General features: G+C 30.8%; 7 protein-coding genes across 7 annotated transcripts; 4 read left to right on the forward strand and 3 right to left on the reverse strand.

Moving 5' to 3' along the window:
* Positions 1-165: 165 nt before the first annotated feature.
* Positions 166-1700, reverse strand: TVAGG3_0499140 (dolichyl-phosphate-mannose-protein mannosyltransferase protein; the record flags this gene model as incomplete). The annotated part of the gene is made up of 1 exon (XM_001318309.1): positions 166-1398. One exon carries the CDS (start codon positions 1396-1398, stop codon positions 166-168), a length of 1233 nt encoding a protein of 410 aa, XP_001318344.1.
* A 126-nt stretch (positions 1701-1826) lies between these two features.
* TVAGG3_0499150 (uncharacterized protein) lies at positions 1827-3387 on the forward strand (the record flags this gene model as incomplete). Its single annotated transcript, XM_001318310.1, has 1 exon — positions 1830-3356. The coding sequence occupies one exon, from the start codon at positions 1830-1832 to the stop codon at positions 3354-3356; it is 1527 nt and encodes a 508-aa protein (XP_001318345.1).
* A 532-nt stretch (positions 3388-3919) lies between these two features.
* TVAGG3_0499160 (uncharacterized protein) lies at positions 3920-5197 on the forward strand (the record flags this gene model as incomplete). Its single annotated transcript, XM_001318311.1, has 1 exon — positions 3920-5197. The coding sequence occupies one exon, from the start codon at positions 3920-3922 to the stop codon at positions 5195-5197; it is 1278 nt and encodes a 425-aa protein (XP_001318346.1).
* Positions 5198-5257: 60 nt separating this feature from the next.
* Positions 5258-5849, reverse strand: TVAGG3_0499170 (uncharacterized protein; the record flags this gene model as incomplete). Its single annotated transcript, XM_001318312.1, has 1 exon — positions 5469-5840. The coding sequence occupies one exon, from the start codon at positions 5838-5840 to the stop codon at positions 5469-5471; it is 372 nt and encodes a 123-aa protein (XP_001318347.1).
* Positions 5850-8037: 2188 nt separating this feature from the next.
* Positions 8038-8570, forward strand: TVAGG3_0499180 (uncharacterized protein; the record flags this gene model as incomplete). Its single annotated transcript, XM_001318313.1, has 1 exon — positions 8110-8466. One exon carries the CDS (start codon positions 8110-8112, stop codon positions 8464-8466), a length of 357 nt encoding a protein of 118 aa, XP_001318348.1.
* A 132-nt stretch (positions 8571-8702) lies between these two features.
* On the reverse strand, positions 8703-9628 carry TVAGG3_0499190 (zinc finger, ZZ-type family protein; the record flags this gene model as incomplete). Its single annotated transcript, XM_001318314.2, has 1 exon — positions 8703-9605. One exon carries the CDS (start codon positions 9603-9605, stop codon positions 8703-8705), a length of 903 nt encoding a protein of 300 aa, XP_001318349.1.
* Positions 9629-10057: 429 nt separating this feature from the next.
* Positions 10058-11988, forward strand: TVAGG3_0499200 (protein polyglycylation; the record flags this gene model as incomplete). The annotated part of the gene is made up of 1 exon (XM_001318315.1): positions 10100-11941. The coding sequence occupies one exon, from the start codon at positions 10100-10102 to the stop codon at positions 11939-11941; it is 1842 nt and encodes a 613-aa protein (XP_001318350.1).
* Between the last annotated feature and the right edge of the window lie 377 nt (positions 11989-12365).

Genomic DNA, 12365 nt, shown 5'->3' on the forward strand with positions numbered 1-12365 from the left:
ATATACCGATCTTTAAATATATACGAATCTTATAATGAGAGATATTCATCCTCTCTAAATAATAACGAAGGACATTTGTGTATGTAGTATGTTGTTTGTTTAGAAATTGAAAAATATTATAAAACACATAATTTTATTAAACAACAAAACAAATATAATATATAATTATCTATTCTTTTTGGATAATTCACGATGATACTTATCACCATAAATCCAATTGTCGGTCCAAACTGAGATTTCCTGGTCAAAGTGTGGAGTTCCGTAAGAAAATGGTGACCAAAGATAGAACCCAAACAAAGCTAATAAACAAAAAGCAGCGCCAACAATTCCTTTGATCTTTGGAGGAAATGCAAGGTCTAAAAACGTTCCTGTCAGACAGCAGAGGAACATGAGTGGAATCAAGTAATGGTAAAGGTATACTGAACGCGGAATTAAGAAGAATGGTAAGTATGAGAAAAGATATCCAACAACAAAATTTAATGAAGTTCTGTAGTTGAATGATTTGACAAATAACAATGATAACACCATAGAAAAGAATCCTATGTAGTAAATAAACACATTTCCCATACAATTTACTTCTGAATCACCTTTACCCCAAAATGCGACCCAACAATCAGTCAAAAACGGCCATCCACCCGGTCTGCTTTGATATGGATGGAACTGCGTGATTCCCATATTGCCTATGTGCATGTTTACGGCTAATGTAACTGATCTGAAAAATAATTCCGGATAACGAAGCCTTTTTGCCCATAACTGAGCGGGTTCTGCATTCTTATTCACTAATTGGCGCCTCATCATGTCTGGAATATATCCAGTTCCTTGGCCATTGTATGGTAAAACAATAAAATGAACAAAAAACGTCAAAAGATAAACAGCAATGAAGCCACCAAGATGATGGCATCCTCTATATATAACATCAAATATAGAATCTGGATCTAATGCTTTTCTATATCGAAATGTGTTGTTAATTTCAATAAATGCGATGTAAAAACACAATCCCCAGGCAGTATTTTTACAGCTGCATGCGAAACCGAGAGTTATCGCTGTGTATATCATAAATCTATCCCATCTGGCTGAATATGCCTTTAATTGACTAGTATATGATGAGACCGCCAAAAAAAGACATGTAAAGAAGTGCAACATTCCATCACTAAGTATAAATCTCTGCTCTGTAAGTAATGATGTGTCGAATATGATGAAAAATGCTGAAACAAATGATGCAAATTTTGAAAAACTAACAAAACGCATTGTTAAGTAAATTAATGGAGAGCATAATGATGAAAATAGCGCAGGAACCATTCTTATTATAACAAAGTCCGGTCTGTCGTATTGATTGCCGTATAATTTTTCGAAATCGATTTCGCCATCGTATTCGCCTAATTTTGCTATATAAGCCATAATTAATTTTCCTAATGGTGGATGAATATCGTAGAAAAATTCATTCTTTATATACCAATTTGTGAAATTACCGAAGTGAACTTCATCAAAAACAACGCAATCGGGGTTATAAATGAGCCAAAACCTTGACACTATAGAAGTCATTGTAATTATCAAGATTATAAAGGAATCTGCTGTGGTTAGTTTGACTCGAGGAAGAAAATTAAACTTCCCCATAAATAATAAGTGAATATTACACAATTTAAATAGTGAATTATTAAAGCTCATTATGTGTGTGTGCACATTTGTTAATATAAAGTGTGAAATAAACAAAATTGTAAAAAATTAATGAGTTTTCTCAAATTCATTAATAAATAAGATCAAAAGACCTACATTGGTCTATTTGATTATTTGTGAATTGGAATGGAATAAAATTTGTTGGTCGGCTTTGGATGGATTACAAGCCATCTTCTGAAGCGACTAAACAGAATATTGATGCAGTGCAAAATGTTTCTGGAGAGACAGATGATGCAGCTATTGTTGCAAAATTTGTCGAATTGTTGCCTATTCTCATTGAAACGGATAAGATTAGTGTTTTAGATGAAATTGGACCGCAACTTTACAATTGCTTCACGTCAATTAGAGATTCAAGTCAATTAGTTGAGTATATTACCGAAGATGCAGTGAATGGATTTCTAAAATTAGTAGGTGAAACACAGAAGAAGTATCCATTTCCAGAACTATCATGTTTAGATCATGCCATATTATTACGTAATGAATGTATTCCATTAATAATACAAAGCGATATTTTCGAAAAACTAAATCTTTGTCTTCAACATGCAGAAGAGCTCAATCAAATGGATGAATTCAATATATTTGGTGTTGTTATACGTATTATACACAATTGCGCACTATTTGATCAAGAAACAAACTTTTATATTATTAATAATTCGGCATTTCATGCATTACTACAGAAATTATCCAATTTTATAGACATTTATTCATTCGAGGAAGAAAATAAGTACCATATCCACCTCCTAAATTACATTTTAGAATGTATCAACACAATTGACTCCAAAATCGAAGAAATTCCAGTAGATTACTTCCAATCAGTATCTGAACTCTTTAGGACTATTATTTCCAATAAAATTTATCAAAGTTTTTCTCAAGTCCAAGATTTCATAATTCGACATCTTTTTTCACCGATGCAAATATTTATAATAGTGCAAGTCGTTATAGAATGTATTATTACACTTTTTGAGGAAGAACTAGAGTTTAATGATGAAAATCCGTCAGGAAATGAAATTTATCTGTTACTTAACGTAATTGTTGAACTATTCAATGCCGTTCCACCTCCTATTATATTAGCAATTGATGAGAAGGATGAAAATGCTGAAAAAACTAAGAAAAATAATGATAATTTTATTCATCTCAGAAAATATGTTGAAAGAGTCACAACTCGTCTTGATTATGATTCTATATTCCTTTATGCATTTAACCATAAAGGAATAATGCATCAATCGGACTCAGAAAACGCAAATGAAGCTTTTAAACTTTTAGCAGCGAAATCTTTGTTTGATTGCGAAGTTTCTGCTGATATTTCTATTGAAATGATCCTAGAAATGTGTGATATACTTATTGATAGTAGTTCTTTGCAAGGAAAAGATGCTTTTTCTGCATTTTTATTCTCATTTATTTTATATGCACCGACAGTTATCCTTGAGCAGCTTTTTATTAGTTGTGAAGTTGGTAATTTCATAGAATGTATTGAAGGAACAGATCTAAAGGCCTTAAAAATCATTATTTTGGCTTTTGACAGATTAATTAACGTAATTGGAATTAATAACTTTGATTTGGAAGGATATAAGTTCTTAATGAGCTCTGTAATACCGGAATACCTTGAAGACGCTCTTGAAATTCAACCAGCTTTGGAATGGAGAATTGAATCTCTCCTTTCCAATTTCGAGTGTGAGAATTAGGATTTGTTTATAAATAATAGATGTATATGAGTTATTTATTAAGTTTTTTTTTTGAAGTAAATCGATGAAATCATTATTTTGGATTTCTATACTCTATGCATATGAACATCTGCTATTTTCTTTATCTAATGATCAAAACAATTAAAATCTATGATCTCAATAAATGATTATGCTATTTGGGGAACAAAATAATCGAAAAGAAAAATATTATGTAAAGACTCCTAAGATTTTATCTGGATGAAGGATATTGCTTCCATGCATTGTATTTCTATAAGTTTAAATCGCGTGTGAAGGAATAAAGATATAAATGAAATATTAACTACTATAATAAGCCAAATAGAATGAAGTAATTAACTTATTGCATATATGTTAGATCGTATCACTTATATTTTTGATAGCATCAATTAGTTATCGAATGAAATGTCTTCAATATCACATTATTGGCCGTAATTTTTGTTATATTATATTCTTTACTGCAAATAAAATAAGTATGCATCCACGTTTTATTTATAACCCCCTTAGCTGAGTTTATTCGGAGTGATTTACTGACGTTTAAAATATCAATGACTGATAAAAAAAGCGAGATTAGTTCACTTGGAGGATTTGGTAGTATTGAAGAGATTGATGAACGCATACAGATGAGAGAAGAGGAATTAGAAGAAGTATTCAATGATATAGATTCTCTTCAAACTAAAAATGACAATTTACATTCTAAGCTTAGTAGCCTTCAAACTGAATATACAACATTACTTCAACAATACAAGCGTGAAGAAGGACTTCAAAAATCACTAAAAATGCAACGCCAAGCAAAAACTACGCCAGCTTTAGATCCATCTCTCATCGAAACAGAACATTATAATTTTCTTAAAGACAAAGAGGATCAAAATAAGAAACTTTTACTCGATTTAGAAAGTTTACGCGTAAAATGTGAAAAGCAAGAAGGTGATCTTCAAAGTGTACACTTGTTCAATAGTGACACAGAGCAAAAGATTGCTCACATAGAGCGTGACACTCAATTACTTATTGCAAAGGCAAAGCACATAAATCAAGAGCTTGCAGTTACAAGATCTACAATAAATCAACAGAAAGGAGATATTGGTATGTATAATAAGTCGATAAATGATATGAATGATCAAGTTAAGTCATTGGTTGAAAAATTAGAAGCCTTAGAAATCGAAAATACAGATGTAAAAAATCTTAATCGTGAAATTAAGTTATTGAAGCATGACAATCAGAATTTGCAGCAACAAGTAGAAGAATCACAAACAAACATAGATAATTTCCAATCCAATGCAGGAAAAGAATTAGATAATTTGCATGAAAAGGGAAGTCAAACGGTCCAATTGGTAGGCTGGGAATTAGAGAGAAAATCTCTTACTGATGAGCTTAATCAAATCACAAGCCAAGAAAGTCAAATCGCTCAAGAACTTGATCAAGCAATGAAAACAAACACAATGCTGAAGAATCGTCTCAACAAACTTCAACCATTGCATAAGAAATGGATTTCATCTGTTAAGAACAAATCTTCACAACCCGTACCAGAAGATGATATTTATCAATTATTATCAAAATGCAACAGAAAAGGAAAGAAACAAATGAAAACAGATGATAAGTATCAAAAGGAACTTGAAAATATCATAGAAAGTAATCGCAAACTCGAAGAAAAAATTGCCAAGAAGAAAGATTCTCTTGAAATCGCTCTAAATCGGTTCAAGATCGAAGAATCACAGTTAAAACAACAAATAAAGCAGACTAGATCTCATGTATTTGAAGTTGAACATGAAATAATCGAGAAAATTAACTCAGTTAAGCTCAAAATTGCAGACAAGGTAGATTTCTAACAAAATATTTTGTTTTCTTTATATATTAGATTTGTTTATTAAAATTAAAATGTATGATTTAATAAATTTAGTTTAATGAACTGCAAAGCATTTATTATTCAATAAAAGTATAAATATGTGCATGTATAGTAGCATTTGTCCTGTAGAAAGTCTACTTTTCTGAGAAAATTCTTTTGATTCAATCAAAAAATGTTTCCTCGGGGATTCTGAGCGTAGTGTATATATTACGTTTTATAATGTTGTATGTTTGATGTGTAGTAATTGAGAGCAATTATTTAGAAAGTGAGTAATCGTTTAATTCTTTCAAATCCTTTTCAGCTTTTGAAACCTCAATTCTAAGATCGTTAATTTCGTTTTTAATTTGTGAAGATGATATTTGTTTCTTTGCAAACTTATGAGCATTTGATTGATTTGAAATTTGTTTGTAATTAAATAAATGCTGACTTGGATTTACTTGAAGGTTTCGCTCTATACTAAACTGAATTTGGCGGCTACATAGCGCATTCAAATTTATTTGTGATTTTGTAAATTTCATTAGTTTATTAATTTCATGATTTAATTCTTTCTCCTTCTCCTTATTTAAGGATTCCAATTGAGAAAGTTCAAGTTTGTCTAAAGACAAAGATTTACTATCGCTGCTCATATAATAAAGAAAAAATCTGAATTTGGAAAAGTGACAAACATAAGAAAGTCAAACTTGAAATTATGAAAAGAGCGAATTTTTTGTTATTTGATTATAGTGTATGGATTTTTGGTCTCGAAAATGCTTTATCTGTAAAGTATTTACATATGAAAAGCTAAATTCTCGAATTTAGATAATTTAATATCAAGCGCCGTTGGATTGTAAAACTTAAGGTGGCCGATTCTGGTGGAAAAGTGCTGGGAAACGTTCCCCGAGGTAATAAAATCTGGTTTTTATGGTAATAAATTTTTTTTCATTTTTTTATTTTCAAAATATTTTTGGAGAAGAAAAAGTTGTTTCCCAGATGATTTGATAATGGATCATGTTTCTACTATTCATATAGGAGCATACTTTCCTGTATTCATCCAATTCCCATACCTTCTGGTATCACCACATCTGTGATTCTTTCACCAGATTTTCCTCTCAATTTTTTTTACAAAATCTCTCAATTTCTTTACAAAAGTTCTCAATTTTCACCATACCTCATCCAAAATCTGGGGAAAAACATACGTGTTCCTCATATACTTGGGATACACCGAACTTCTAGGGCAATGGATCATCATATGATATCAATGCGAATTTCACAGTAATAATGATTTTCCATCAGATTCAGTATCCTGTGATTGAATGGGAAAGATTTGAACAAATAGTCAACAATGAATCTAATGTAATTCTTGGTATACAGCATAAACACTTAAGATCAATTGTTTACCTTCAGATATTTTAAACCCAGATTCGAAAAAAACTCATCAACTTACCTTTATACAAAGAATTTCATCCATATTTTAAATATTATGCATGTTCTATCATTACCAAAGGTTTAAATTAATTGAATTAGAGCAAACTATTTTTATTATTAGTAAATTTACTTCGCTAACTGCATATATCATTTTTTGTTACTTCAAACAAAACTGTACTTACAGATTTAAAAAATTAAGCAAATCAAATTATATTTAAATTTCAATATTTGAATAATACCATTTTAATTAAATAACTTAGGTGCTTTTTCAAAATGATACTAATTCCAAAACTTTAATAAAAAGATAATGAAGTATTAAAGTTTTGGAATTTGATCCACTTTAAAAAACTGTAATATTTGAAGTGTAAAATTGGTAGATAATGTATAAATTATTAAACTAATTGGTTTATAAAGTTATTAAATTATTTGAATAAAATTTCGAAATACCAAGAGGAAATCAATGAATAAAGAAAAAAACAGAAAGAGAAGGAGAAAATAAAAGGAAAAAGGAGGAAAGGAAAGAAAAAGGAAAAATAATATAGGGCATATTTCATAAATGGCGACATTAACTTTGTGATGTTCATGGCCGGAGGCCCGATTTTTTTACAAGATTATTTTTTCCCCACTGGCTTTTCCCAGATTTTGGGTTTATCAACCAGAAACGACCACCTTATAAAACTGTTATTAAAGATGACGAAAATGTATTTTCTGCCTAAAATATTCTTTATTCATTCTATTTAGCTATTTTTATTGGTTCACACCTGTAACAAGATTGAGAGTTGAGTTGAATAGTTTACAAAGCAGTTTTGTCTTGGCTCAATCATTTTTCATATTGATTCTTAGAAGCAGTATGTATATTTAATCTTCAAATGGCTATGGTGATAAAACGGACCTGTTCTGAAAAGGATGATTCGACCCATCTGAGCCTTTTGAAGACAAATTTAAAAACAAACTAACACACAGACTTATAAGATCTAGCCAATTACAGGTTATCTTTAATTCTTGAAGAGCATTAATGCTTTTGCTACTTTCTCGTAATTGTACTTCATTGAAAAATAAAAATATTATATTTATAAACTTCTTCTACATTAATTTTTACGATATTCTATATGCTGTGTTAAACAAATTTGAAGACTTATCAAATTTAGTTAACTTCTTCTTATATTTGGAATTAATCTTTAATTTTAATATATCTAATTGTTTGTTCTGTGTTTAAGTTTTTTCATCAAAGTTGAGGAACAATTCATCTGTCCTGTGGAACTATTGTCCAGTAAATTTCAAAATCTCTAGATAATTTGCCTAAAAAATGAGCTTTTTTAATATCATACTCATGAACACTTCCTGTAGCATTAGAGTTTTCTTGGTTAGATGCAAACAATATCCTGAAAAAGAAATTCATTTCTAAATAATTGCTAATATTGGGGTATATTAATAATGAGTAAAATGTGTGTGAGTTTATTAGAATTATGAATATGATATTTCATAAATCAAATGAGTAAAAAGTCTGAAGAAGATCTTATCGAGGAAGCTCAAGTCAAAGCTTCTATTTATCAAAATGAAAGTATCCTTCATGCAATACACGAAAATATGGATGTAGACTATCAACAATTTCTACAAACAATGCCATTATTTTCAACAGGCGAAGATTTAACATATATTAACAAAATAGAGCAAGAATTAAATAAAATGCGTGAAGATCGTATTGGAGAAGATCCAATTGAATGGCCAAGGCTTATATTGTATACATGTGCACAATTCCAGGAAAGAAACGAGCTACGATCAAAACTTGAACATATAAATGAAGAGAAGAACCGAATGAGGAATATGATAAGCCATGGTATGAATTAATTTTCAAAATAATTTCATTCTACATTAGAAAAGTCGTATTCAATTCATCTGATAAAGGACAATTGATTTATCAAGCAAACTATATGTATTTCATTATATAAAATGTTTGGAATTTTGTTACATTATTATATTATTTTTTTATTTTGAATGATATGGCAATTTATTACATTCTTTGTTTACTGTAAAAATATTTAGCTTATTTTTCATGTCAATAAAACTTCTATTAAAATAATACTTTATTTTCTATGAGCATAGTAGCTATTTGTTCTATCTCCTGATTCTCTCATCTTTCTATTTTCACGTTGTCTACGAGCAAAGAATGCGCGACGTTCTTTGTCCTTGCCTCCGTGATTTTTACCTCTAATTTTCTTTCTTTTTGGTTTTTGTTCACTATCTTTAGATTCTCCTTCTTCTTTTTCTTCACCTTCACCATCATCTTCCTTGTCTTGCTTCTTTTCTTCCTTCTTTGGCTTCTTTTCGCCCTTTTCTTCTTTAGAATCTTCTTCTTCCTCTAAATCTGGTATTTCTTCCTCTTCCATATCTTCTTCAAGTAATTTAATAGACTTTTCTAAACCTCCATCCTTAGCAACTTCGACATATTGGAACTTTTCACCTTGAGATTTGACAATAACGTCTGCTATTTCGTTATTATATGCTGTAAGTTGTTCGTTTGTTAATTTATTTCCGTTCTTGATATAAATCTGGTGATATTTTTCGTCAATTTCTTCGATTGCTTTTTCTACTTCAGCATTCATTTGATCTTTCTCTTCCTTTGCTTCCATTCTCTTCCTCTTACGTGCTGAAATTTCTTCACGACTTTCGCCTTCAACCTTACGTGGATGTGATTCTATTTTGTCAGCTCCTGGCTCCTCATATCTAAAGTTATAATTTTCTTCTGTCTTAGAACTTTCAATAACATCTTGGAGATCATCAGATGATTCATCAACATTAGGAACTGGAGTGTTTCCTTTCCAACTTTCGTTCTTGAAGTAGTTATCTAAATACTTATCAACTTCATCGATTGGCTGATCACCGCGAATTTCTGCTAATTTTGAATCTGTGTCTTTTAAGTAATTGTTAAGATCGTTTGTCTCGTTTTCTGATGGAATATCTGCTTCACTTGAAACTTCAGTACTCATTTTTTGGTGAAAGATTTTGTCTCTTTATGAATTTTTTTGACAAAGTGTACAAATATATTCTCTATCGGAAAATATATATAAAATCTGAATTTTATTCAACTACGACGGCAATGTGAGACTATTCATTATTTCGATTCAAGGCATTTTAAAGCTCATTACTATCATTTATTGTCTATTTCAAATACAAATGTTGTGCTTTTAAGCCAAAAATCACATAAAAGCAAACACAATTTTAAAAATCAAACGATTGAAGACATTGTTTAGAATTGATTTTAATACAACCTTTGAAATTAAATCCAATGTGATTCTTTCCATTGAAACATGTATGAGAATAATATGAATGATGCAATTATTGACATATATTCCGGCTTAAATATCACCCTTATAGGCATTCGTGCATTTATGTTAGCTCAATAGATATAAAAATAAAGCAAACTCCCGATGGAAAGAATTGATAAACGTACAGCCGATGATTTTCGTTTCAAGTTTTAAAAATGTTTGATACTTATATGACTAAGCCAAAACAAGCAGAAAATGCCTCTCCAAATCAAATGGTTTATGATGAGGATGGTCATATTAGTCAGGCAAATGAAATTCCACCAAAGAAATCGCAAAATTCTTCTAAAATCACAACGGCAACGGAATTTGATGGTAAATCTCCGTTTGAAGTCGATTCTAAAGCAAATGATGCCATTAACATGCTTCGAAATAGAAAATATATCATTTTTGATTATCCAGATGATCCTGCTGATTTTAATCAAACCAGAGAGACTGACAAAGTTTACAAATATTTACAGGGATCTTACAATAAAAAGCTCGTTCTTGATATTTTAAAGTATAATGGCTTTATTCCAACTGATTCAATGGATTTCAACATTGCATGGTTATCTTCACCAGAAGTTGATGAGCTTCCAGCTTCTGCAAAACTACAGAGCATCAATCATTTCCCATATTCGAAACAAATTCTCGGTAACAAAGCAGAATTAACACAAATCATACAAAGCAATCCAAACATTGGAATGTTTGAATACTTCTATCCCAAGTCTTACATTCTTCCAAGAGATAGAGATTTATTATATCGCGTTATGAAGTCAAATCCCAATAAGCAATATATTTCCAAGCCACCAAATGGAAGCTGTGGTCATGGTATCAAATTGGTTAATTTCTCTGACTTTTATAGTATCCAACATGGATCTGTAGTCAGTGAATACATTTCACGTCCTCTCTGCATTGATGGCTTTAAGTTTGACCTCAGAATTTATGTTCTCGTTACGTCTTGGGCCCCACTTCGCGCATTCATTTGCAAAGAAGGTCTTGCGAGGTTTGCAACGGAGAGTTATTCAACAGTAACAGAGAATCCTTATTCGCATCTTACTAATGCCACTCTTAACAAGCAAGGAGAACACTGGTGCAGTGACTTCAAATGGAAATTAACTGATCTCCTCAATGAAGTTAATCATAGATTCAAACATTCCCAAGGGGAAGTGATGAATTCCATCATCGCTGTTGTTTCACAAGCTTTGGCACTCGCACAACCAACAATGGCCCCAGATAAAAGATATGGAGTTGACATTCCATTTTTCGAACTTTATGGATTTGATGTCCTTCTTGATAGGGATTTCAACGCTTATTTACTTGAAATCAACACTTATCCTTCACTCAACACAGATGAAGAAGTTGACTACGAAGTCAAAGCTCCAATGGTTTCGCAAGCTTTGTCTATTGCAGGAATATTAGACATGGAATATTCTGAATTGTCAAATGATGCCAATTTACTTCGTGTCAAACCGGAATTTCTTGATGACATTGATGACGAAATTGTCCGCCTTGAAGATGAAAGAAATGAGAAAACTGGTTCTGGATTCATTCGCTTATTCCCTGCTGAATTTAATGATGATTTGCAACAAATTTTGGATAAACCAAAATATGCAATGGACAAAAAGAAAACGAGTCGTGAAAAAAGCGAGCCATTAGATCCTTCTGTTATTGGACAAGCTTTTAATACAAAGCAAGGTATTGATCTCCTTGTTGCTTATTTGGAAGAACTCGAAATAAGAATCAACAATAAAGAAGTCGGAAAAAGAACAATGATGAGATTGGAAGCTTTCCTAGATGCTCAGGGATACCAAACAAAGAATGACCACACCATCATGGAAATGCTTAAGAACTACATCCAGAGAGCTTCAAGCTGGGTAGATTTGATCCAAAATGGAAAAAGAATTCCACCAAAAGTTAAAGCAAAAATCTTAGAAAATGGCGATGCTTTTGTTGGCCAAATACTCGTCAATACTAATATGAGAAGAGTTAAAGAAGTCAAGTTGCTCTTCGGACTCTAATTTCACGCATTAATAACCATGAAATTGTAATGAAAATTAATAAATTGATAAATATAGATTTGTTTTTAAACCATATAATTTTAATGATTTCTGTTAGCATCGGATAATACTCATTTCTTGAACAATAAGTCATATTATATTTTATTATGATAATTTTATGATAATATTACAAGTAATCTTTTGAAAATTGTGCACTCACATAGCATAAATAAATAGTCTTGTTTGTTGTGATTCCATCACCAAAAATCATCAATTTGAATTCAAATAGAAGCAATGTATCACAAAATTCAATTAATAAAGTGAGATTATATGTATAATGTAGAGTGATGAACATTTGATTGTGTGTTGACTAAAATACAATGTTAAAATGAAAATATTTAATATAATGGTCGAATCTGCAGAATTAACAATATTATTAATCATT

The sequence above is a fragment of the Trichomonas vaginalis genome, chromosome II (assembly GCF_026262505.1).
Source record: "Trichomonas vaginalis G3 chromosome II, whole genome shotgun sequence".
Taxonomy (NCBI): domain Eukaryota; phylum Parabasalia; order Trichomonadida; family Trichomonadidae; genus Trichomonas; species Trichomonas vaginalis.